The sequence below is a fragment of the Phoenix dactylifera genome, chromosome 9, assembly GCF_051530095.1.
Source record: "Phoenix dactylifera cultivar Ajwa chromosome 9, Ajwa_hap1_PhDact_Kaust_v1.1, whole genome shotgun sequence".
Taxonomy (NCBI): Eukaryota; Viridiplantae; Streptophyta; class Magnoliopsida; order Arecales; family Arecaceae; genus Phoenix; species Phoenix dactylifera.
In genome coordinates this window covers 23,627,113-23,653,274 of record NC_143198.1, presented here as the reverse complement: position 1 = coordinate 23,653,274, position 26,162 = coordinate 23,627,113, and the positions used below count along the sequence as shown (strand labels likewise).

At 49.5% G+C, this 26,162-nt stretch overlaps 2 protein-coding genes across 3 annotated transcripts; both read left to right on the top strand.

Moving 5' to 3' along the window:
- The first annotated feature begins 1,743 nt into the window (after positions 1 to 1,743).
- LOC103714769 (external alternative NAD(P)H-ubiquinone oxidoreductase B2, mitochondrial-like) lies at positions 1,744 to 25,792 on the top strand. Of its 2 annotated transcripts, none has more exons than XM_088704470.2 (10): positions 1,744 to 2,011; positions 4,635 to 4,896; positions 5,139 to 5,342; positions 5,822 to 6,072; positions 8,432 to 8,648; positions 8,777 to 8,881; positions 9,382 to 9,654; positions 9,782 to 9,903; positions 25,134 to 25,253; positions 25,437 to 25,792. In XM_088704470.2, the coding sequence occupies exons 1-10, from the start codon at positions 1,920 to 1,922 to the stop codon at positions 25,522 to 25,524; spliced, it is 1,734 nt and encodes a 577-aa protein (XP_088560596.2). In that variant the 5' UTR covers positions 1,744 to 1,919; the 3' UTR covers positions 25,525 to 25,792. The 2 variants fall into 2 exon arrangements, with proteins under 2 accessions (XP_088560596.2, XP_008800394.4); XM_008802172.5 differs by having other exon boundaries at positions 4,632 to 4,896.
- On the top strand, positions 11,268 to 14,347 carry LOC149752896 (uncharacterized). The gene is made up of 2 exons (XM_089925438.1): positions 11,268 to 12,545; positions 12,640 to 14,347. Exons 1-2 carry the CDS (start codon positions 11,879 to 11,881, stop codon positions 13,302 to 13,304), a joined length of 1,332 nt encoding a protein of 443 aa, XP_089781564.1. The 5' UTR covers positions 11,268 to 11,878; the 3' UTR covers positions 13,305 to 14,347.
- Positions 25,793 to 26,162: the final 370 nt, after the last annotated feature.

Below are 26,162 nucleotides of genomic sequence, written 5' to 3'. Positions count from 1 at the left end.
ATAAAATGTATTAATAATTAATATATTTGTAAATATATTAATATTTTATTATAATATATTTTATATGATCAATAAAAAAATTTATGAAATATATTAGGGGTAATTTTGGTATTATATGGCCAGTAATTTTGGATTTCTATGAAATACCAAATAAGTTATTCGTGGATATCTAAAAATATTTAATTGTTGGAATATAGCATACTAAATATAGCGATCTTAGATCATCGGAAATCAGATTATCTCAAGATAAGGATTACTAGTGGTCTAAAATCACCTCGGTGATCTTATTTGGATTACGAGCAATCTTTAATCATTGGATCACCTAAGTGGTGTTTTTAACCCAAATGGGATCGCCAAGGTGATCTTAGATTACTGGTGATCCTTATTCTATGGTAATCTCATTCTTGATGAGCTAAAATTACCATGTTTGATATGTTATATTCCAACGATTAAAGATCCTTAGATATCTACGAATAACTTATTTGGTTATTTATGAAAATCCAAGATCACTTGCCGTATAATACCAAAACTACCATTGATATATTTCATAAAAATATTCTATTAATCCTATAAATTACTAATCCTATATAAATATATTAATTTTTATTATAAAATTATTATTCCTATTTATACTTATGATATTATTTTAATTTTACTATTTATTTAATTAAAAAAATAAGGTAAATAGAAGTAATAAACTAAATAGTTTCATAATATAAATATAATATGTATTATAATATAATATATTATAAAAATTATATATGCAATATCACTATAACATAATAGATAATATTAATATAATATATATGGATATACTAATTTTTTTTGTTGGACCGAGGAATATTTTTGTTTCCAAATTTCAGCCCAAGATTAGTGCCTTAGGGAGATATTGGATATCCATCCTCAAGTATAGATTTTCCATCGTCGAGTTGGATAGTGATTTGAGAAGTGGGAGTAATTTGTGATCACTACCATATAGGATCATTATGGTGCAAATAAATATAGTGATCTCATAATATTCACCCATATCACTTTGATTATGGGGTCATCACCCCATTCCAAGCCTCTCCACAAAGTAGAAAATTAATTTACCTGTGCATGGAGTTCAAGTGACTTGTGAGATTGATAGAAAACATATTTTCTCTTTAATAATAATAATAATAATAATAATAATAATAATAATAAAAAGTAAGAACATATCTTAATTTTGTTTCACTCAGGAAAGCATAGTAGTTGGGGCATATTCTCTCTCTTCAACATACAAATTCTTCGCGTCGCCAGCATTATCCAACTGTCGCTGTTTCAGCATTCTCCCGTTCCAGGAAAACTGGAGATAACGAGTTACACACACCTATTTCGAAACCCAAAAGAAACCCCTCAGCATACTTTCTGCGGGACCCACTATTGATCTAGCTCCTATTGGGTCGAAATCCTTGTCCTTGTAACATTCGCTCATCATGGAAACCTTGCCGTTTTCTCCTACAACTCCGCGGGCACTCTAACCTTGCCGTTTGATGAGTCAAACCCCAAAACGTCGCTCTCACGCCATCAAGGCAAGTGATAACATAACCCCTACGGTTCTTAAAACCTTCTCTCCCCTTCGACTCACTTTCTCTCCAACAATCTGGCTCCATTTAAGGTACATAACGGGTGCAACTCCGAAAATCATAGAATGCATTATAAGCCCTCGCATTAGAAACCTAAAGACCTGGGGAAAAAAACCAGGCGAAAAGACCGGTTCCTGGACCTCTCGCTGGGGGCCGCGTGTCCCCCTCTAAATACTCCTCGTACCACTAAAACCGCCATACCTTCTCTCCTCTCTCTCTCTCTCCGTCTCCCCTCTTGCTCTGCTTCTCCTTCCATTTTTTTTTTCCTTTCCTTCTCTCTTTGGATTCAGATCTCTTGTAGGAGGAGGGACGATGAGGTTCGCGTCATCCTTCTTCGATCGGGCCTCGCAGGCGCTCAATCGGAGTCCGGCCTTCTCGAAGCTGATCGTTGTCTTTGCTGTCAGGTTCTTTCGATCTTCCTTTGTCCATCGTGCTTATCTCTGTTTCGATCTTTTTACGCTTTTTGATTCGGTTTTCTTGAATCCTAGATGTCAGCATTACTTTTTCTCTTCGTTTGATGCGATTTGGCTGGGGATTTCTGCTTATTTTATCTCCACATCTCAGTTATTGTGCTTGTTTCAGCGTTTCGCTCCTACATTTCTTTAGTATGTCTTGAATCGTTTGCTTACGTTGTTTGAAGGTAGTAGAATCCATTTTTATGTTTTCTAATTTCTTTTTCCCTACTTTGTTGTGATTGATGGAACTTAGCAATCTCAAATAAATGTCATGCATGGATCTTATTTCTCTCTCTCTTTTTTTTTTTATAATAAACTTCATTTGTATATGATGGTGAAACCTAGGGGATCAAGAATTGTTTGTTCAAGTCGAAAGTATGTTATGATTAGGTATATTGTTTTCTGAATGGTTAGGAAGGGATTCATGTTAGCGTGGGCAACTTTTTACTATTGATCCGTGACAATGAATGGAAACTTGCCATGAGGCGGAGTTATTTCTATGTTTGTTTGTTGAAGGTTTGGGGAGTAGATGAAGAGGATGCCTTGTTGAAGTGCTTTGTGATTGTTACGTGCAATTTATGATTAATGAGAAATATTTGTAAAGAAATCCTAGCTTGGTTATGCTATCCTTTGAAATTCTGAGGACAAGATTTGCTTGCATCACTGACCGAGATTTTTTTAATATGTTAATCGAAAACATGGACTAACAGATAGTTGATGGTACGGATTGAGTGATGGCAGTGCACTTGATAAAGAATTGGCTTGGATTTGTGACAAGAAAGGCCAAGATTTATATAATCTTTAAGGAAATTAACAAGAATCGATTGAGGGAAGCTTTTCAAGGATTAATAATTTCTATGCCATGTGATTCAGTATTTTGATACTTTATCAATTAGATGGAAATAAAGATGGAGAAAAATCCGCAACTTGTAATGGTCATGAATTTTCCCATGAGGCATCTTCTGCAGTTTCTTGAGTGGTACCTAATATTGCCTTTAGTTTGCAAATTTTGGAAAATGATTACCTAACCACAGTTTCTGCACGACCAGCATGCTCATGCTTTATGACCAGGAAGGGGTTTAGCTGCCCATTAATGATCGAGGGCTCGAGGCTGAAGTGGGCTGGCTTGCAGGGCCTGGTTTTATATTGCTCAGATCAGCGTTCCAGGCCTGGTGTGGGAATTCTTCGTTTGCTCGTGCAGGCACAGCCCAATAGCAGATCTACCCATTATATGTTGATTATGCCACAAGGTAGCTTCAGTATTTGTTTAATAGAGGATTGTGGTGATTGTTCAAAGATTATGAGAGATCCCCTTTCTCTCATCCATCATCCGAGATGTAGGTTGTATCTGAGCTTTTATTTCCTACAGATGATTTTCTATTTCCAGTGAATGACAATTTTCTTGTATATGGAGTGAAAGGATTATTAGCGGATTACACTATTCAGTTATGTATGATATATCTAGGATCATCTAAATTTGTCTTTTGAAGTTTGCAGTCTATGTTTTGAAGTAGGTTTGTAGTAATTGTTGTCCAGTATGTCATGTAGCATTCTTTTAAGCAAAAAAAAAAAAAGCACACCGAATTGGTTCTTGGATTAATATCAAATATGATCTTTCTGCTCAAGCATTGAACTTTTGCAGATGAGTATAGATTGGGATTTGGGAAGTATGTCAAAAATAATTTCTCTGTTCAAGCATTTAACTTTTGCAGGTGAGTACGAATCAGACAGTGACGTTCGTTACCATTTTGTTAGGAGGTTGTTATATTCCAAAAAGCAGGTAGCATCTGTAAGTGGCTAAACTTAATGACAGTAATGGAGTTCATAGTTGAAGAATTAATCAGTACAGAAGAAATCCCTGTGACTACACCCTTTAGAAAAAATAACAAAATGGGCATCTCTATCCTTATTTAGATATCCATTACAGTTCCCTTTCCACTCAATATCATTCCATGTGTTCTTTCTTGCTGCTTGTTGCAGATTTTCAATTGCAAAGGGTGCCTTTCTACAATAATTATAGTAATGACTTGCAGATGACAGGTAAATTTAATTGTTAGCTATCACATTGAAGAGTATGATTTTGAGCAAAGGCATCTGGCAGTTAATTGTCACTTCCATATAAAGCAAAATGAGGCTGATGTGGTTCAAAGATGAATTTAACAATAGGATGAATCTCGCAGAGTTTTATCACTTCCAGCCTGTAAAAGAAGAAAACAGCATGCAGAGGCACTTTCAAACTAACTTCTGTTGGTTTCAAAGTTGAGAGAGGAGACCGATAAATTCTGAAAATAAATCATCATTTTAGTTAGTTTAAATTGTAGTGTATAGAATCTTCAAGTTATTCGTTTTCCTACTGCGAAATGGCCCTGACTGGATATTTCTTTCTGTTGTTTTGTTGAAAGTAAATACTAAGCTTTATATCATTGTCGTTGATTTCACTATTTTTAGCCTTTCAAAAGAAAACCTGCTCGAATCTGTTATATTTCGTTAGCTTTATAATTTTGCATGTTGTCAGATCTGTCCTTTGTTCTTGCTTACGTTTTTTACAACTTATTTTCTCCTCTCTCAGCAGTGGAGGTATTGTGGCATATGCCGATGCAAAATCAGACCATGTTGCTGAATCATCTCAAGTCTCTGGCAAGAAAAAGTTGGTAGTCCTTGGAACTGGCTGGGCTGGCATGAGTTTCTTGAAAAATGTCGATGCCTCCTTGTATGACGTGCAGGTGGTATCACCTCGTAATTATTTTGCCTTCACTCCTTTGCTGCCAAGCGTCACGTGTGGGACAGTGGAACCACGTAGCATTGTTGAGCCAATACGCAATATCGTCAAAAAGGTAGGAGTGGATGGATTTTATTATAAGCAGCAAGGTCTTTCTTATGTAACATATTTATTAATTTTGTTGATTACAAGCAGAAAAGAAAATATCTTGGAGTCGAGATCCTTTCATAATGATGTTGATGTGACGAAAGTTATTATGCTGCCATACTTGAGTTTTACTTAGTACCTATCTCTTTTAATAAATAATTTCCCTCAGTTGATGAATTAAAACAGAGCTGTTCAATTATTTCTTTGCAGAATGGTGGAGTTAAATTTTGGGAAGCTGAATGTTTTAATGTTGATCCAGTAAAGAAGAAGGTTCACTGCCGATCTAATATCGGAACAAACAGGGATGGAAATGGTGAATTTACAGTCGATTATGACTACTTGGTTATTGCACTTGGTGCTAAGCCGAATACATTTAACACCCCAGGTGTGGTGGAGCATTGTCATTTTCTGAAGGTGCGCCCCTATCCATTGTCAGCAAAGAAAAATTCCCATATGGTTATTCTCTCTCTCAATAAAAAGGGAAAAGGAAAAGAGACAACTATGTGGTTTTATTTCTTTACCATAAAATGATAGTGAAGTGTACTAATGTTTGTTAGTAAGAATAAATATGACACTTGCAAACTTCAGAACTAGTTGGTCTTCAGCATACTGCAAGATGGAACCTCACATGTCAAGATCCTTTATGCAAATTCTCTCTGCAATATGCCTTTCCCTTATTCCTTTACCATATCATCTGATTTTTGTTAGCTGATTGTGGATGTAACGATCAGGTCCACATTATGCCATTGTTACCTTTTGTTTTGGGGAGAAATACGCCATTGTTACTTGTTTTATGTGACAGCCCCTGCATTCATGACTTTTCCTCCTTTTGATTGTTAAAGTTCATCTTCAGTGAAAATGTATTTTTAACAAAAGTAGACGTCTTCGTGCAGGAAGTAGAGGATGCTCAGAAAATTCGAAGGAGTGTGATGAACTGTTTTGAAAAGGCCTGTCTTCCGAACCTTAGTGAAGAAGAGAGAAGGAAAAATCTTCATTTTGTCATTGTTGGTGGTGGTCCAACTGGTGTGGAATTTGCTGCAGAGTTGCATGACTTTGTCACTAAAGATCTGGCTAAGTTGTATCCGACCCTTAAAGACTTAGTGAGAATATCAGTAGTTGAGGCTGGCGAGCATATTTTAACCATGTAAGAGCAAACTTGGTACAATCACACCTTTTACTGCATTTTTTTGATTCCTCATATCACTGGGAGTCCATGAAACTGGATGTGCATGTAACTCTTGATGCTTCTTATATTTTCTGTTTTTCAATTCATCATTTTTCTAAAGTGCTTGATTCCTTTGTTTTGTTTAATTTAGAGGCCTGTAGGATCTCTTTCTCCTATTTGTTATTTGAAAGTATAGATTTCTTTTGTTTATCAAGTGCATGAAAGCTGTTAATTCCTAGTTTTCACCAGTGCTGTAAAGTTTACTCACCAAGATTGCTCTATAATTCCATTAAAAATGGCACTATAAAAGGAAGGTTTTGCATTTCTGTTTAATAAATAAGAGGAACGGATGCCATTGAGATGGTTTACAACATTTAAGGGCAGTTAGTTGAATGATAGTATGAAATTCTGCTGAAATTCCTTTAAAACGACTTGATTGTGGTAAGAATTTTCAAGCACACTAATACTACATGAAAATACATACCATCTTGATACAGTTGCCGGTAATAAGCATAAGAAAAACAACTGCTGATTTTTATGGCAAAAGTTCAAGGTACTCCTCTCGTATTGACAAAAATATGTCAACCTCTCCTTGTGAGGTCTTCTTCAGACATTTTTGCACATGTCCACCATCATGTCAATGAATCTCCATCAAGTTGTTCTCAATTTGGATGTATCTAATGCTGACGACTAGACCTTAATTTGGTTTCATTGCTGCTTTGTGGCAAATAATCTGATTTTCCTCAACACATGACTAGAACAATCTGCACTGTGGCTTTGTAAGTAATAAATCAAACTAGCATGTGGAAGGGTTTTCTTCATAATAAATATAAAACCTTGTAATAATTCAATTTGGAAGTAAACAACTTACATAATGTTGAGTTGGGGCTTTCCCAATTTTAATTGCCCTAAATTTTTTAATGTCTACTTTTATTAGTATTGTCATCTTTCATTATAGTTTTGTATTACTCAACTATTGTATCTTGCGTATAAACTGATATTTTATTTCTAGACATAGTTGGAAATTGCTTCAGTACTTCTGGTTCTAGTTGTAGTGTTGTCTATAGGTGACGCCGGAATGCCTGGGATGCATGTGACGCCGCATAGGTCATGAGTTCTGGCGCATGGGTTGTAGGCCTCGTATGCACGGGTCTCGGGACATAACTAGTTTTTGATTAGTTATTTTCCTATCTTAGATAGAAAAGCTAGATGTTAGTAAACTCTAGAGAGTTTCGATTTTTGTGAACTTTCTTTTTGAGATTGTTTTGTGTTATTAGAAATATTAGTAGTTAGGATTCTTCAAGTTAGAATAGAACTTGGAATCCTCCATTAGAAAGTTGAAGAAAAGAGTCCTCTTGTACAAAATGTCTCCATTAGAGATCTTATTGTAATAATTCTTGAGATTTTTGAGTAATTGCTTAGTGAGATTATTCTTATGGGTTTTATCCTTCTCTCTATTCTCTCTCTCCTTCCTTTTGATGGGTTCCTAGGATTTGTGAGTGAGCATGTGAGAGTTGTATCCTTGGATTGGTCAGCCAAGATGGTGCTTTTGGCCTTAGAAGAGAGTGACCTGCCCCTGCTCTTCTTCCAGTTACCATTCACCCTATTGAGAGCCTATTGGCTTGCAAATCACCGCTTCCTTTAGATTCCAACCCCTATCGTCGTTTGTGCTGTAATAGGATTTCTATCTCGCCACAATCAGTTGCATCGACATACCCTTCCTCCTTCGAGTTTTCAACTCAATTTCAACATCTCCCTGGTGTCGATTGGCATATATCAAAACTTAACTGCAGGATCTTTCTTGCCTTTTCTATCTAATGATCTGAATCTTTAGAAAAAACATGGTCAACTGAATTTCTATTTACTGCCATCCAAACACTCCCTGATGATGATCATTAGGTACATACTGGCATAGTCTTGTAAATGCTGCTTTCATGGAGTATCAGATTGATACCTCTTGCCTAAATCTGCCTTGGCCAGCAATTTGACACCAAATATAGGGTTGACATCAGGTTGACTTCTGATCGCCAAGTTTTCTTATTCCTTCCGCGAGGCCTTCTCAGCTTGGATTTGTGCTCCACAGCTGACTCCCTTTTTTGATGTGTAAGGGCTTTGATTATGTTGATTGATGGAGTCCCAGATGGCGCCAGGCATAAATTTTGATATGGCCATATAATTAAGAATCATACATGAAAAGATGTCCTCTACTGTATTGTTGAAATTGTTAAAATTCCTTTTGTTTATTTCACATGTTTTGCAAATTCTGTCTTCTTTTTAAACTAGTCCCCCATCTAGCATCCAGAATTTGTCTTCACATGTTGTAGCATTGATGATATAGGTTTGACAAAAGAATCACTAAATTTGCTGAAGAGAAGTTCCAGCGAGATGGTATTGAAGTGAAAACAAATTTTCGGGTTGTGAAGGTGACTGATAAGGCCATCACTATGACAAATGCAGCTACTGGAGAGATAAACGTACCCTATGGGATGGCTGTTTGGTCTACTGGTATTGGGACCCGTCCTGTCATATTGGACTTCATGAAACAAGTTGGTCAGGTTGAATGTTTTAGACTTATGCTTCTAAAGTTTTTGTGAAATTGGTTTGTGCAACATATACAAACTGGTGCTTATTCAAAACTTATGCTCTTTGGTTTTTCAAATCAAATTTGTTTTCATATTTTTAGGCAAATAGGCGTGTATTAGCAACTGATGAATGGCTCAGAGTCTGTAATTGTGATGGGATTTACGCACTTGGTGACTGTGCCACTATAAGCCAAAGAAAGGTCATGGTATGTGCAACCTAATACTGGTTACTCTGTTGTCTTTTGCTAAAATTATTTTGTTAGCAAGTAGATAAGCCCTCAGTTTGGGATCGCATCTGTTTGAGGTGATTTTGTCTAAACTTTCAATTATTTGCAATCTGAATGATCCGACTATTACACATGTCATAACTAGAGAGATTTTTTTTATACAAATTAGATATCATCTTCAGCAATCCTGTACTAAATACCTAAATACCTCTACGAGGACCAGATTGTTTGTTTGAAGGCGTAGTTTGAAGTGTTTGATCATCTGTAATTCTGTATGCATACTTTCTAGCTCAAGAGGCCCTCTTTAGGATTTCAAATTATGAAAATGTCAGAGAAGTAATTAAAATCACTAGTTAAGGGGGGCTGCTATTCTACTGTAACTGAGAATTGACATATTTTTGTTACATGCAGTGTATCTTATTCATGAACTAAAATAATTTCTGGTTACTGATACCTACTTCATTAAAAAATATTTTCAGGAAGATATCTCTGAAATTTTTAGGGTTGCAGATGTGGATCGTTCTGGAACATTAACTTTGAAAGAAATCAAAGATGTTCTAGATGACATCTGTGAAAGGTATCCTCAGGTGGAACTTTATCTGAAGAGTAAACAAATGAAGAACTTTGTAGATCTCCTGAGGGATTCAGAAGGCAATCCCCTCAAAGAATCTAAAGAACTGGACATAGAAGAGTTCAAGAAAGCTCTTGTTCATGTGGATTCACAGGTCAAGATGCTTCCTGCAACAGCTCAGGTAATTTTCTTAATTATCATAACTAATGTGGATGACAGAACTGGAGCAAAGAGATTTTACAATTTATTTGTGAGAAGCATCCCCTGGAAGATTCTGCAAAATCTTCTCCCATGTCATGGTGTTTCAGGTTGCTGCACAACAAGGTAATTATCTCGCTCAATGCTTTAACAAGATGAAGATCTGTGAAGAATACCCTGAAGGTCCTCTTCGTATCAGAGGATCGGGTTGTCATCGGTTTCGCCCCTTTCGGTAGCTATCTATTTTCTTCATGCTTCTGTTTTTTCTGTGTTGATAGTTGCTTTATGTACTTAAGTTAAAACAAAGAAGCAGCATATGAATTTGTATCCCTTTTCATTGAACACCTTTTTAGACTTTCTTGTAGCTGATCAAATATTATATATCTGAATATTTACACATTTTCTAATTATTTGGTTTCAATGTCTTGCAAAATCCTGAATTTTATGATTTTTGAAATTACTAATCTGAATGTTTAGCTCTGGGATGTTTAGATTTCAAGAACTTCTAAAATCACAAGATTAAATATCTCTGCTTTGAGCAGGAATTTTCAGAATCACATTTCACTCTTCTTATCTTTAAATCTTTCCATGTGAACTTTCTCTGTCCAACAATCAAGGACCTCTTTAGAAGACATTCCACATTAATGCCTCGGATCATCGATGTGGGATCTCTAGCATCTAATGTAGATCTAAATGGATCTGAGCGCATCCATATATATCTATATGTTGCTGGTGGTCCAAACCGAGAACGATTGACACGACGGTGTGAACGGGGTTCCGCCTGAGTTGTCTTGGTTGGTGCTGGTTGCGCTCCACCTTCCGCCAAGGAACCTGCAAACAGGCCTTGCACCACCACCAGGGTGGTGATGGCCCTCCGACGGTCAAGTCAGAGGAGATTGGAGGAGGAGAGATGATAATCACAAGTGGGAGAGAGTGCTCTGGGAGGTATTGCTTACCCCCCCCCTTCTCCCCCCAGCCGCATATATGCCTGGCTGGGAGGTCTCTCAGGGGGGTTTGTCGTCGTGGGGCACGATAGAATGGCCACTGACATGGCCGTTACGGGGCGTCGTGGAGCAGCGCCGGGTACGGTCATGGCAGGGCGTAGTGGAGCTCCGCTTTGTACGGTCGATACAGGAGATCGTGGGCAGCATCGGGTACAGCCGTTGCAGGGAGTAGTGGAGCAGGAGGCCGCGGCGTGCCTCTGGAGAATAGCCTGTCGTTATCAAAAGATCTCCGATTCGGGGTCGGAATGCTGGATCATAGGGCAGCCGACCCGGGGTCGGGCTGCGGAGCCGAGGAGGTCCGACTCGGGGTCGGAGTGCTGGATCATAGGGCAGCCGACCCGGGGTCGGGCTGCGGAGCCGAGGAGGTCCGACTCGGGGTCGGAGTGCTGGATCATAGGGCAGCCGACCCGGGGTCGGGCTGCGGAGCCGAGGAGGTCCGACTCGGGGTCGGAGTGCTGGATCATAGGGCAGCCGACCCGGGGTCGGGCTGCGGAGCCGAGGAGGTCCGACTCGGGGTCGGAGTGCTGGATCATAGGGCAGCCGACCCGGGGTCGGGCTGCGGAGCCGAGGAGGTCCGACTCGGGGTCGGAGTGCTGGATCATAGGGCAGCTGTAGCTTTCCTGGATACGCGTGCCGATCACGTGGGGCATGGCGGCTCAATTCCCCCATAACAGTAGCCCCCCACTTCCGAGCCTGGAACCAGAAGGGGAACAGGTGAAGGGAGTGATGTTTCGAGATTGCCGCCATCCTTCGGAGAGGCGCGCGCGCTTCAAGCTTCCCGCCTTCTTTATGGCGTATGGCGGTTGCTGCTGACCTGGCAACCTGAGGATTTCGGCGGACATCCTTCCTTAATGGTGTCGATTCGCCTTTGGGGTGCGAGCGACCCTTCGGCGGCCAGGCGTCTTCTGGCGTCATCGAGGTGTCACTTGCCCTTTCGCCTATTTAATCGGGGGCCCTCCCCCGTCCGTCTTCTTCTTTACGGACATTTTCGAGTTTCTCCTTTGCGCTACCGTTGTTGCCGCCGAAACGTTCGCTTGCTTTTCCTTTGACGCTCTCGGCGCCGTTCTTCCTCCTCTTCAAGTGAGTTTTCCACTCTTCTACTTTGAGCTCTTCATACTTTTTCTTTTTGTACTAGTGCACCCCAGTCGTTCCGGCCTTTTCCTCCTTCTTGACCCCGTCCTGACCGTAGATTGGCCATTAGGGATGGGCGAAGTGGGAGCAGATAGCATCAAATCAAAACTGGTCGCCGAGGACTTAGACGGATTTGTGGCTCGGTACCACCTTCCCGAGGCCTGCAATGTCACGCTCCCAGGGCCTGAGGAGAGGATGTCTCATCCTCCCCGAGGGAAGATCGCCATCAATGAGGGCATCCTCCAAGCCGGGTTCCGCTTTCCCCCTTCAGACCTAGTCTTACAGGTGCTCCGGGGTTTAGGAATGGCACCGACGCAACTGGTGCCGAACTCGTGGCGTGCTCTGACGGTCTTCCAGGTTCTCTGTCGCTTGCATGCGATTCCCGCCACCTTGAACGTTTTCTGGGAGCTCTACGGCCTGAGCGGCCACCCCCAGGACAAAGGGTGGTGGTGCTTCGCAGCGCGGCGAGGGTGCGGCCTTGTCAAGGAGGGTCCTACCTCCATTCACCACTGGAAGGAGCGCTTCTTTTTCGTTGATGCAGACCCCTCCTGGGAAATCAGGGCAATCTGGGGGACGCCGGTGAAGTCCCCAATTGGCCTGTCGAAGTTGTCGAGGGAGGAATCCGAGGGCGTCGCCGCCTTGAAGGGGTTGGTCGCCGAGGGCCAGCTTCCCCCGGTGGGCCGCCTCATTTCTGAGGATACCTTGGTGAACGTCGGTTTGAGCTCGGTCCCCACCGACCGTGAGTCCGCCATCGTTTCTTTAGCTCTTTTCTTCTCTTTCGTTCCTTTTTCCTTTCGGTTTCTCAGTCCCTGACCATCCCGTCCTTCTTGCAGAGGTCGACGACGTCATGCGGTCGGTGAAGTCGAAGGCTGTTGGTAGGGCGTCCCTGCTGGAAGCAGTCCGGAGGAGGAAACGAGCTCTTCCGAGCGGGGCCCCACCGGCGAAGAAGTCCCGTAAGGAGATACCTCCGATGCCGACCGACGAGTCCGGGCCCACCGGTCAGGGAGATGTCGTGGGCACCGACCGGCAGCTGACGCTGTACCAGCCCTCCGGTGGTAAGGTTGCCGCTACTCCGGAGGTGCCACCTGAGCCTGCTCAAGACGGACGGGTCGGACGTGATCGGTCCCCGACCCGGCCTTCGACTCGGTCGGCTCCTGATGACTCGAGGAGGGACGCGCCGAGGCCCCGGCCGAGCGGGACCCTATCAATTCCTGGGGCGACCCCCGCCCCGAGCGCGATCAGTCGGACTCTTCCCCAGGCGATGGATAAGGGTAAGGCTGCAGAACCACCATCCAGCTCCGGGGAGAAATCGGGGTCTGCCTTCACTACCGATGGCGCCCGAAATCTCATCGAAACAGTGTTGCTGGAGAAGGACCGTCGGCGGGTCCGGGAGTTGGATGTCTCTGACGTTGGGGCCGCCAGCTGCGTCTGTCTCATGTCGGTGAGTGTTCTTCTGGCCGTCTTTCACCATTTATTGGCTCTGTTGTTCTCCGCCTGACTCCCTTATCTTTCCTATTTCTTAGCTCGCCCAGTACATGATCCGTCTGGAGGAGTGCTACAAGGAACAGGCGGGGCTTTTGGCGAAGGCCGAGGACCGGCTGAAAGCAATGGAAGAGGGAGGCCGGGCTGCGGCAGGCAGGACGACCGGGGACCTCGAGGCGAGGCTCCGGGAGGCCGAAGAGCGGGCACTCGGCTTCGCCGCCCTGGAGGAGCAACTGTCAGAGGCTCGGGAGCAACTCAAAGCTGCCTCGGGCCTCGAAAGCAGGGTCAAGAAGGCGGAGGAACGGGCTGAAAAGCAGTCCCGGAAGATCGCGGACTATCGAGAGCGGTGGGAGAAGGCCCAGCGGTCTGCCGACAACGCCTGCGACCGAATCCGCTCTTTTGAAGCCAAACTAGGCGAACTGGAGTCGGCCCTGGAGAAGTCATGCACGGACGTCCAAGAGCTCCGTTCGCGCCTGAAGGAAGCCGAGGCCGCTCGGGTTGCTACCGAGGCGAAGCATAAAGAGGCTCAGGCTGATCTGCTGAGGGTCTCCTCTGAGGCCGAAGGCCGGATTGTGGCGAAGGTCTTGGAGGCCAAGGCTCAGATTATGGAGCGAGCTGAGGCGGAGCTGGCCGAGAAGAGGGCGGAAATCGGGCGTCAGGCGGTAGAGGCTTATCGCCAGTCCGCCGAGTTCGCCCATGATATGTCGGAGGCAGTGCGGACCTATCGCCAGTCTGACGAGTTTGTCCATGACGCGTCGGACGCGGGGGCCGAAGCCTTCACCTTGGGCTTCGAGGAGGGCCTGGCAAGGGTGTCGGCTAAGTATCCCGAAGTTGACCTGAGCGAGATCTCCCTCCTGGACTCCTCTCCGGCGCCATCGCCTGCTGGTTCTCCTGCTGCTTCCCTACCTCCCGCTGACGAGCCCGGCGTTCCCGACTCGGGAGTTCCTCCAAGCTGACCTCTTGTACCTTCCATTGTCTTTTTTATTTTTGTATGTCGGCGTTTTGCCCAATTGTATGGGCCTCGGCCCTGAAAATTAATGCACGTTGAATATTTCTTCATCTCGCCCTCGTCCTCTTTTTTTTTTTTTTTAGCTCTTGGTTGCTTCTTGCTGACTTTTGATTCCCGAAGTTCTTCCGGCGCTAGGCCAGGCATCCGAGGGTTAAACCTCAGGAAACTCTTCCGGCGTTAAGCCAGGCATCCGAGGGTTAGGCCTCAGGAAATTCTTCCGGCGCTAAGCCAGGCATCCGAGGGTTAGGCCTCAGGAAATTCTTCCGGCGCTAAGCCAGGCATCCGAGGGTTAGGCCTCAGGAAACTCTTCCGGCGTTAAGCCAGGCATCCGAGGGTTAGGCCTCAGGAAATTCTTCCGGCGCTAAGCCAGGCATCCGAGGGTTAGGCCTCAGGAAATTCTTCCGGCGCTGAGCCAGGCATCCGAGGGTTAGGCCTCAGGAAATTCTTCCGGCGCTGAGCCAGGCATCCGAGGGTTAGGCCTCAGGAAATTCTTCCGGCGCTGAGCCAGGCATCCGAGGGTTAGGCCTCAGGAAACTCTTCCGGCGCTGAGCCAGGCATCCGAGGGTTAGGCCTCAGGAAACTCTTCCGGCGCTCAGCCAGGCATCCGAGGGTTAGGCCTCAGGAAATTCTTCCGGCGCTAAGCCAGGCATCCGAGGGTTAGGCCTCAGGAAATTCTTCCGGCGCTAAGCCAGGCATCCGAGGGTTAGGCCTCAGGAAACTCTTCCGGCGCTGAGCCAGGCATCCGAGGGTTAGGCCTCAGGAAACTCTTCCGGCGCTCAGCCAGGCATCCGAGGGTTAGGCCTCAGGAAACTCTTCCGGCGCTGAGCCAGGCATCCGAGGGTTAGGCCTCAGGAAATTCTTCCGGCGCTGAGCCAGGCATCCGAGGGTTAGGCCTCAGGAAATTCTTCCGGCGCTAAGCCAGGCATCCGAGGGTTAGGCCTCAGGAAACTCTTCCGGCGCTGAGCCAGGCATCCGAGGGTTAGGCCTCAGGAAACTCTTCCGGCGCTAAGCCAGGCATCCGAGGGTTAGGCCTCAGGAAACTCTTCCGGCGCTGAGCCAGGCATCCGAGGCCCGAGCCTCGGGGAATTCTTCCGGCGCTAGGCCAGGCATCCGAGGGTTAGTCCTCAGGGAATTCTTCCGGCGCTAAGCCAGGCATCCGAGGGTTAGGCCTCAGGAAATTCTTCCGCTCGCTGGTCGACCAAGGCTGGCGCAAGCCGAAGCGACCGGTCGGGGCTTCCGGCTAGTCTGCTCCCGGGATGATCATCGGGTTAGCCAGGCATCCGAGGCCCGAGCCTCGGGAGATTCCACTCGTTGGTCGGCCAAGGCTGGCGCAAGCCGAGGCGACCGGTCGGGGCTTCCGGCTAGTCTGCTCCCGGGATGATCATCGGGTTAGCCAGGCATCTGAGGGTTGTCAAGCCTCAGGGAAATTCCGCTCGTTGGTCGGCCAAGGCTGGCGCAAGCCGAGGCGACCGGTCGGGGCTTCCGGCTAGTCTGCTCCCGGGATGATCATCGGGTTAGCCAGGCATCTGAGGGTTGTCAAGCCTCAGGGAAATTCCACTCGTTGGTCGGCCTAGGCTGGCGCAAGCCGAGGCGACCGGTCGGGGCTTCCGGCTAGTCTGCTCCCGGGATGATCATCGGGTTAGCCAGGCATCTGAGGGTTGTCAAGCCTCAGGGAAATTCCGCTCGTTGGTCGGCCAAGGCTGGCGCAAGCCGAGGCGACCGGTCGGGGCTTCCGGCTAGTCTGCTCCCGGGATGATCATCGGGTTAGCCAGGCATCTGAGGGTTGTCAAGCCTCAGGGAAATTCCACTCGTTGGTCGGCCTAGGCTGGCGCAAGCCGAGGCGACCGGTCGGGGCTTCCGGCTAGTCTGCTCCCGGGATGATCATCGGGTTAGCCAGGCATCTGAGGGTTATCAAGCCTCAGGGAAATTCCACTCGTTGGTCGGCCTAGGCTGGCGCAAGCCGAGGCGACCGGTCGGGGCTTCCGGCTAGTCTGCTCCCGGGATGATCATCGGGTTAGCCAGGCATCTGAGGGTTGTCAAGCCTCAGGGAAATTCCACTCGTTGGTCGGCCTAGGCTGGCGCAAGCCGAGGCGACCGGTCGGGGCTTCCGGCTAGTCTGCTCCCGGGATGATCATCGGGTTAGCCAGGCATCCGAGGGCCGAGCCTCGGGAGATTCCACTCGTTGGTCGGCCTAGGCTGGCGCAAGCCGAGGCGACCGGTCGGGGCTTCCGGCTAGTCTGCTCCCGGGATGATCATCGGGTTAGCCAGGCATCCGAGGGCCGAGCCTCGGGAGATTCCACTCGTTGGTCGGCCTAGGCTGGCGCAAGCCGAGGCGACCGGTCGGGGCTTCCGGCTAGTCTGCTCCCGGGATGATCATCGGGTTAGCCAGGCATCCGAGGGCCGAGCCTCGGGAGATTCCACTCGTTGGTCGGCCTAGGCTGGCGCAAGCCGAGGCGACCGGTCGGGGCTTCCGGCTAGTCTGCTCCCGGGATGATCATCGGGTTAGCCAGGCATCCGAGGGCCGAGCCTCGGGAGATTCCACTCGTTGGTCGGCCTAGGCTGGCGCAAGCCGAGGCGACCGGTCGGGGCTTCCGGCTAGTCTGCTCCCGGGATGATCATCGGGTTAGCCAGGCATCTGAGGGTTGTCAAGCCTCAGGGAAATTTCACTCGTTGGTCGGCCTAGGCTGGCGCAAGCCGAGGCGACCGGTCGGGGCTTCCGGCTAGTCTGCTCCCGGGATGATCATCGGGTTAGCCAGGCATCCGAGGGCCGAGCCTCGGGAGATTCCACTCGTTGGTCGGCCTAGGCTGGCGCAAGCCGAGGCGACCGGTCGGGGCTTCCGGCTAGTCTGCTCCCGGGATGATCATCGGGTTAGCCAGGCATCCGAGGGCCGAGCCTCGGGAGATTCCACTCGTTGGTCGGCCTAGGCTGGCGCAAGCCGAGGCGACCGGTCGGGGCTTCCGGCTAGTCTGCTCCCGGGATGATCATCGGGTTAGCCAGGCATCCGAGGGCCGAGCCTCGGGAGATTCCACTCGTTGGTCGGCCTAGGCTGGCGCAAGCCGAGGCGACCGGTCGGGGCTTCCGGCTAGTCTGCTCCCGGGATGATCATCGGGTTAGCCAGGCATCCGAGGGCCGAGCCTCGGGAGATTCCACTCGTTGGTCGGCCTAGGCTGGCGCAAGCCGAGGCGACCGGTCGGGGCTTCCGGCTAGTCTGCTCCCGGGATGATCATCGGGTTAGCCAGGCATCCGAGGGCCGAGCCTCGGGAGATTCCACTCGTTGGTCGGCCTAGGCTGGCGCAAGCCGAGGCGACCGGTCGGGGCTTCCGGCTAGTCTGCTCCCGGGATGATCATCGGGTTAGCCAGGCATCCGAGGGCCGAGCCTCGGGACATTCCACTCGTTGGTCGGCCACTTGTCGCTCGCCGCCCATCGGGGTTTCTCTGTGCCCAGCCGCGACCGTGTTTCTCCTCTCCTCCAAGCGTTGCCTGGGGGGAACACGAGAAGGGTATTAAACGCTAATTAATGCGTTACCTGGGAAATCGGATCGCCAGTTGCTGCTGGTGAGGAGTGTTAGTTGAGCGGCCGCGATACGCGGGTTCTTCGAGGAGGATGCGGCCTGGGCGCGAGCGGAGACACGTGGACCTAGGGGTATACGTCACCCGGATCGTCCTTTTTAAATTGTCTTTCTGGCCTTGTTGTTCTACTGGTAATACATCCGCAGGTTAGCGGAATTCCAGCCCCTTGGAATTTCTCGGCCATCTAGGGCTTCCAACTGGTAGGAGCCAGGTCGGTTTACCCAACGAACTTTATACGGGCCTTCCCAATTTGGCGCTAGCTTCCCACCTTCCGTAGGTTGAGATGCCTTAGCTCGCCTCAGCACCAGATCTCCAATTCTGAAAAGCTTCGGTCGGACTTTGGAGTTGTAATACCGGGCCACCCTCTGCTGATACATTGCCATCCGTACCTGAGCCATTTCCCTTGCCTCTTCCAAGAGATCCAAGTTCCCTCGGAGTTGCTCTGAATTGGCCTCGGGTCGGTGCGCGGCCACCCGAGGCGAGGGGAGTCCGAGCTCCACGGGGGCAACGGCTTCCGTGCCATAGGTTAGGCTGAAAGGCGTCTCTCCAGTAGGAGTCCGTTGTGTGGTCCGATACGCCCAAAGGACATTCTCGAGTTCCTCGACCCAAGCTTGCCCCGTCCGGCCGATCCGCGCTTTGATACCTTGGAGGATTGTCCGATTTGTGACCTCGGCCTCGCCGTTGGTTTGGGGATGCGACACGGATGTGAACCGATGCTCGATCCCGAATTCCTCGCAGAAGTCCCGGAAGTGCTTGTTATCAAACTGTCGACCGTTATCCGAGATGAGGACCCGAGGTACTCCAAATCGGACAATGATGTTCTTCTTCACGAACTTCCGGACTTGTGCCTCCGTGATGGTGGCCAGTGGCTCTGCCTCCACCCACTTGGTGAAGTAGTCGATGGCGACAATCAAAAATTTCCGCTGGGCCGAAGCGACGGGGAATGGTCCGAGGATATCCATTCCCCATTGTGCGAAGGGCCAGGGCGCGGTGATTGGCGCCAAGGGGACAGAGGGGACTCTCTGGACGTTGGCGTGGCGCTGGCAGGCGTCGCATTTCCGCACGTGGTCCTTCGAGTCCTCCATCAAGGTCGGCCAATAGTAGCCTTGCCTCATGATCTTATGCGCCAAGGACCTAGCCCCCAAGTGCGATCCGCAGATGCCTTCGTGGACTTCGCCGAGGGCGTAGGCCGCTTCCGCGGGGCGGAGGCACCTTAAGAGGGGGGCGGTAAACGAGGTCCGATACAGCCTCCCTTCATAAAGTACGTAGTGGGCGGACTTCTTTACAAGCCGCCGGGCCTGATCTTCGTCTTCAGGGAGGATTCCTTCGGCGAGGTAGGCGACGAGCGGGTCCATCCAAGACGGCTCCGGATCAATTGCCATCACCGCTCCAGCCCCGTCAATGCTCGGGGCATCCAGGGTCTCCAGGTAGATTGCCCTCGACAAGTTGTGCGCGTCTGCGTCCACTAGGCGGGACAACCTGTCGGCCCTGGCATTTTCGCTCCTCGGGACCTGCTGAATGTCAACACTGCCGAGGTCGGGAATGAGTGTTTGCACCTTCCGGACGTAGCTCTGCATGGTCGGGCTCCGCGCCTCGAACTCCCCTCGAACCTGCCCGACCACCAGCTGGGAGTCGGTGAAGACTTTCAGACGCCGGATGCCGAGCTCCTTGGCGAGTTTGAGTCCCGCGACTAGGGCCTCGTACTCCGCCTCATTGTTGGTCACTGGAAATCCGAACCTCAAGGCATACTCGGCTATCACTCCATCGGGATTGGTGAGGACCAGCCCAGCCCCTCCACCTTCAGGGTTCGACGATCCGTCAATGTGGAGCGTCCAGATCGGGAGATCGAGGCTGGGTGTCTCCGGCGGCTTAGGTTCCGCCTCCTGCACAGTGCACTCAGCGAGAAAGTCCGCGAGTACCTGGGCCTTGATGGCTGGTCGGGGCTGGTAGCGGATGTCGAACTCACCAAGTTCTACTGCCCACTTCACCAGCCGTCCCGCATTCTCTGGATTGCTGAGAATCTGCCGCAGTGGTTGATCGGTCAAAAGAGTGACAGAATGAGCCTGGAAATAGGGGCGAAGCCTCCTGGTCGCAGTCAGCAGCGCGAAGGCGATCTTCTCAGCCTTCGTGTACCGCGTCTCGGCATCCCGGAGGACTCGGCTGATGTAGTATACAGGCTTCTGAAGTCTTGCCTCTTCCCGAACCAGTACTGCGCTGACTGCGGTTGGGGAGACCGCCAGGTAAAGGTAGAGCATCTCCCCTTCTTGCGGCTTGGACAGCAGGGGAGGAGACGCCATGTACTCCTTGAGCTGGTCGAACGCCGCATGGCATTCGGCCGTCCAGAGGAAGTCTTTTGGGCGCTTCAACACCTTGAAGAATGGTTGGCAGCGTTCGGCCGACTTTGCCACAAATCGTCCGAGCGCGGCGACCCTTCCAGCGAGCTCCTGAACCTCCTTCACTTTGGTCGGAGGGGACATATCTTGGATGGCTTTGATCTTGTCCGGGTTGGCCTCGATCCCGCGCTGGTTGACAATGAAACCGAGGAACCTCCCGGCCGAAGCACCAAAAGCGCACTTCGCTGGGTTTAGCTTCATGCGAAACTTTCGCAAGGTGGTGAAAGTCTCCTCCAGATCTGCAATGTGCTGGTCTGCATGGCGGCTTTTTACCAGCATATCGTCCACGTACACCTCCATATTCCGGCCGATCTGCTCCTTGAAGATTTTATTGACGAGGCGCTGGTAAGTGGCGCCAGCGTTCTTCAGACCGAAGGGCATTACCTTGTAACAGTACAGCCCCCGGTCTGTTATGAAGGCAGTTTTCTCCTCGTCCTGTGGAGCCATCATTATTTGGTTGTAGCCGGAGAAGGCGTCCATAAAAGACAGTAGCTGATATCCGGAAGTCGCGTCGACCAGTTGGTCTATCCGTGGAAGCGGAAAGCTATCCTTGGGGCACGCCTTGTTCAGGTCGGTGTAGTCGACGCACATCCTCCACTTCCCGCTCGCCTTCCGGACAAGTACGACGTTTGCCAGCCACTCGGGGTAGCTCACCTCTCTTATGAAACCTGCCTCCAAGAGTTTGTCTACCTCCTGGTCGACCACCCTGATCCGATCCGGGGCACAGTGTCTCTTCTTTTGCTTTACCGGTCGGTGGGTCGGGTCGACGTTGAGGGCGTGAGAAATGACCTCCGGGTCGATCCCAGGTACATCGGCCGCCGACCAGGCAAACACATCTGCATTGGCTCGGAGGAATTCCACTAACCGGAGCCGAGCTTCCAAGTCGAGGTTGGCACCGACCCGGACCGTGCGGTCCGGGCGGCCTTCTTCGAGGGGAACTTCGATTACGCCCTCGGCCGGCTCCCCGTGCCGCAAGGCCACTTCGTCTCTGGCGTCAAGTGACTCGACGCTTAGGGCCTCCATGGGCTTCTTCCCTTTGAGAGTTGCTAGGAAACACTGCCGTGCGGTCGGCTGGTCACCTCGGACCTCTCCAATCCCGGCCGCTGTGGGGAACCGCATGAGCAAATGGTAGGTAGAAACCACCGCGCGAAGGGCGTTCAGTCCGGGTCGTCCGAGGATAGCGTTGTAGGCCGAGGGGACACGGACGACCAAGAACCCGAGCCGCGCCGTGGCTTCTGCGGGTGCAATGCCCGCAGTCACAGGCAGCTCGATGACACCTTCGGCCGAGATAGCGTCTCCAGTGAATCCTATGAGGGGGGTGGATGTTTTGTGCAACAATTGTCGGGGAAAGCCCATCTTTTGGAAGGCCTCGTAATACAAAATATCAGCTGAGCTTCCACTATCCACAAGAACACGCCTTACATCATAGTCCGCCATAGTGAGAGAGATCACCATGGCGTCATCGTGGGGAGTCTGAACCCCCTTTACATCTTCATCACAAAAAGTGATTACATTTCCGACCCGCTGCCTCTTCGCGACGGCCACTCCTGATACTTCCGCCGAGCCCCCTGCGTTCCTCACGGGCCGAGAGCAGCCCCCAGTGATGGTGTGGATCACTCCCGCAACGGGTCGATTCTGCTCCCGAGGCTCCTGAGGGGCCGGGTCGGCTGGACGCGGGTCTGCGGGGGGACGTCGGTCGTTTACATATCGACCGAGACGTCCTCGGCGAATGAGAGCCTCGATCTCGTCCCGAAGCTGGAAGCAGTCTTCGGTATCGTGGCCGTGGTCTCGGTGGTACTCACAGTACGCCCGAGAAGGCTTCCTCCCAGGGATCTTCTTCATCTGCCTCGGGACCGGGAGGTCCTCCCGCCCCTTGACCTCCATGAGGATCTGGGCCCGGGGGGCCAGGAGTGGGGTGTACCGGTTGAAGCGTCGGTGCGGAGAACGAGGGCGTGTGGCGCCGTGGTTCCTTGCTGGTGACGGGCTTCTGCGCCGGCGTTGAGGCGTCGGGCTCCTCCTCTGGGGTGCCTCTTTTCGCCTTTTCTTCCCGGGCTTTAGAGGGGCTTCGGCGGCCTCCTTGTTCCGGTGGGAGGCTGCCTCCTCGGCGTCTGCATACTGGTTTGCCCGAGACAACAGCTCCGGGAAGCTCCGCGGCAGACGTTTGTCCAGGGAGAAGGTGAGTCTGCCCTTCCGGAAGCCTCGCTTCAGGGCTGAGAGAGCCACCTCCTGGCTCAAATTCCGGACCTCCAGTGTTGCCTTGTTGAAGCGGGTGAGATAATCCCGCAGGCTCTCTCCCTCGTTCTGCCGGACATCGAAGAGGGAGTCGGAGACCAGTCTTCGCCGGCTACTGACGGCGAAATGGCTGATGAAGAGACGGGTGAACTGGTGGAAGGACTGGATGGAATTAGCCTCCAGGCCGGCGAACCACGCCCTTGCCGGGCCGCGGAGGGTCGCCGGGAAGGCCTTGCAGAGGAGAGGATCCGATGCTCCATGGAGGAGCATAAGAGTCCTGAAACTCTCCACGTGGTCCCGTGGGTCCGCCGCCCCGTCGTAGGGTTCGATCGCCGGCATTTTGAACCCCGGCGGGTTTAGGGTTCGCAGGATCCTTGAGGCAAGCGCCGGCTGGGAGGAGATTTCCAAGTCGGCGAAGGGATCTTTGGAGTGGCCCTTCAGGACCTGGAGCTGTCTGTGGAGATCGTCCACCCGCCGGTCCAGGGAGCGCGACCGGTGGGTGGGAGACAAGGAGCGGCGCGAGGGGGACCGACTGGAGTGCGGGCCCCTCGAGGACTGGGGTGTCTGAGAACGCGCCCGGGTCCGCCTCTCGTACCCCGCGCAGCTCCGATGAGAAGGTCCTGGCAGAATGGACCGCACTCGAGAATCCTCCCCGCGCCGGCGCTCCTCTCCATGGGAGAGGAAGGAGCGCGGGTTGTGAGGAAGAGGCGAGTGCTCGGGGAGCAGCGGCTCCTGAGCCCGCTGCGGCACCCGAGAGATCACACCCTGCAGATTCTGCACTGCCTCCGCGAGGGTGCGAACCTGCTGGGCTAGCTGGTCGAACTGAGCAGGTTCGACCGTCTGAATGGGAGGAGAAGCGGTGGAATGCTGCTGAGAGTGTGTTGGGGACGCAGCAGCCTCCCGGCCAGAGGCGCGAGAGGCTCCGCGACCGGAAGCATTGGAAGCTCCGCGACCACCTCGCCGTGCCATTACGATCGTTCTGAGATTCGGTAGCCCTCCTTCTAGCGCCAACTGTTGCTGGTGGTCCAAACCGAGAACGATTGACACGACGGTGTGAACGGGGTTCCGCCTGAGTTGTCTTGGTTGGTGCTGGTTGCGCTCCACCTTCCGCCAAGGAACCTGCAAACAGGCCTTGCACCACCACCAGGGTGGTGATGGCCCTCCGACGGTCAAGTCAGAGGAGATTGGAGGAGGAGAGATGATAATCACAAGTGGGAGAGAGTGCTCTGGGAGGTATTGCTTACCCCCCCTTCTCCCCCCAGCCGCATATATGCCTGGCTGGGAGGTCTCTCAGGGGGGTTTGTCGTCGTGGGGCACGATAGAATGGCCACTGACATGGCCGTTACGGGGCGTCGTGGAGCAGCGCCGGGTACGGTCATGGCAGGGCGTAGTGGAGCTCCGCTTTGTACGGTCGATACAGGAGATCGTGGGCAGCATCGGGTACAGCCGTTGCAGGGAGTAGTGGAGCAGGAGGCCGCGGCGTGCCTCTGGAGAATAGCCTGTCGTTATCAAAAGATCTCCGATTCGGGGTCGGAATGCTGGATCATAGGGCAGCCGACCCGGGGTCGGGCTGCGGAGCCGAGGAGGTCCGACTCGGGGTCGGAGTGCTGGATCATAGGGCAGCCGACCCGGGGTCGGGCTGCGGAGCCGAGGAGGTCCGACTCGGGGTCGGAGTGCTGGATCATAGGGCAGCCGACCCGGGGTCGGGCTGCGGAGCCGAGGAGGTCCGACTCGGGGTCGGAGTGCTGGATCATAGGGCAGCCGACCCGGGGTCGGGCTGCGGAGCCGAGGAGGTCCGACTCGGGGTCGGAGTGCTGGATCATAGGGCAGCTGTAGCTTTCCTGGATACGCGTGCCGATCACGTGGGGCATGGCGGCTCAATTCCCCCATAACACTATATATATGTATATATTTATTGGAGGAAGATATATATATATATGGGTTGAGAGACCACATCACAAATTGTCTTAGTAGCATTCTTATTCCTCAGAGCACTGTCTTTTACCCGCAAAAGAAAAAGAAAATGCTAGAAATTTAAGGCATGCATTCTTAAAATTGCAGTGAAATGGACCTAGTATATCTTTACTACCAGAAAATGTCTCAGTAGAATTGTGATTCCTCATATCACTGACTTCTAACAAAAAAAAAATAAAGAAAAGAAAAGAAAATACTAGAAGTTTAAGGCATGAAGTATTAAAGTCACAGTGAATTCACTTCATATTTTAGGTCTAAGAATATATTTGTAAAGGCTTTTGCTATAGAGCAAGAAGCACCTGGAATCTCAAGATTGTTATCTTAAAGAGGTCGAGGTGCTTTATTTAGTTGTCTGATGGGTCTAATTCCGGGGAGTCCATGATACATAGTCCATAAAAAAAATGCAAAACCCTACATTGTGTGTCTCCAAATATTTCGCAGTTGAACTACAAATTGACTTTATTAACTTGTTATTTAGTATGAATGGGTGAAATGGGAGAACCAGTAAAATTTAAAAACAGTCTCTAGAGGGTCTTCTTGAGGCCCTAGGAGAATTTAGAAGCCCAATTGCTTTTGATTTAGCAAGATATTATGAATGGGATGATATAAAATCTTTCTGGTTTTTTTTTATTATTTGTTGTTTTAATTTTTAATATTTGGCATTAGGTATAAACATCTTGGTCAATTTGCTCCATTGGGTGGAGAACAAACGGCTGCACAGCTGCCCGGAGACTGGATTTCTATAGGCCACAGCACCCAGTGGCTTTGGTACTCTATATATGCAAGGTATGAGGCATTCATGTTTCCTTCATTTGCATTAATGTTTTCTTATGCGTGCTTCATGCCATTTTATTCTGTGCCAAATTCTCAGGGCAATTTTAGCTTCTTATTATATTATTTTGGAAGTCTGTATGCACTTCTTCTGGTGGGCGCTAATGCTCTTATTGTGTTGTTTCTTACCACATCTAGTAAGCAAGTCAGTTGGCGCACAAGGCTCCTGGTGATTGGTGACTGGACGAGACGATTCATCTTTGGCAGGGACTCCAGTTGCATCTGAGCTGGGAAAAGCAGCTAACCCATTTATTTTACGAGACAGTCTACCAGTAGACTACAACCAGATTATTTACAACTCGTATTTCAGTACACTCCATTTCTATTTCCTTTATTTTGATTTAATTGAAAATTAATTGCTTGTGACAACAAGAGAGCTTTATGTTGTCAATTTTGGGTACCACCACACAAACGCTGCCTTTGTTTTAAAAAAAGTTGAGTCCTGAAATAGTCATTACATATAAATGCTATCAAATATATTCTTTTGATGTAAATTGAGTTGCCATATGCCGGAAAATATTATGTGGCTAGTGCTGCAATTTGTGTTGTCAGTTTTGATTAATGATCAAAGACATCAAAATCTGATGGGCATGTGTTTTGAAGATAAGATTTCCACCTTACCCAGTAGAATGAGTAGTCCAGTTAGAGTTATTTATGGTCTTACTGTGTTGGGACTGTCAATATGTGATAATAATATTATTAGCTTTCTGACCTTGTTAGCAGATTTATCTTTAATATATGACATTATATTTTATCTGTTTCAATATATTAGTGTCATCAACTTCACCTCCTTCAGATGCATGGACTGACAGGATGTGTTGTGCTTCAGCTCACATAGATAACAGGGTCCAATGATAACCACTA

Coding starts and splice junctions, on each gene's coding strand:
- LOC103714769 (XM_008802172.5), top strand. CDS start 1,920: ATGAGGTTCGCGTCATCCTTCTTCGATCGGGCCTCGCAGGCGCTCAAT. Junction 8,649..8,776: donor TCATGAAACAAGTTGGTCAG/GTTGAATGTTTT, acceptor TCATATTTTTAG/GCAAATAGGCGTGTATTAGC. Junction 9,904..25,133: donor CATCGGTTTCGCCCCTTTCG/GTAGCTATCTAT, acceptor ATTTGGCATTAG/GTATAAACATCTTGGTCAAT.
- LOC149752896 (XM_089925438.1), top strand. CDS start 11,879: ATGGGCGAAGTGGGAGCAGATAGCATCAAATCAAAACTGGTCGCCGAG. Junction 12,546..12,639: donor GAGCTCGGTCCCCACCGACC/GTGAGTCCGCCA, acceptor TCCTTCTTGCAG/AGGTCGACGACGTCATGCGG.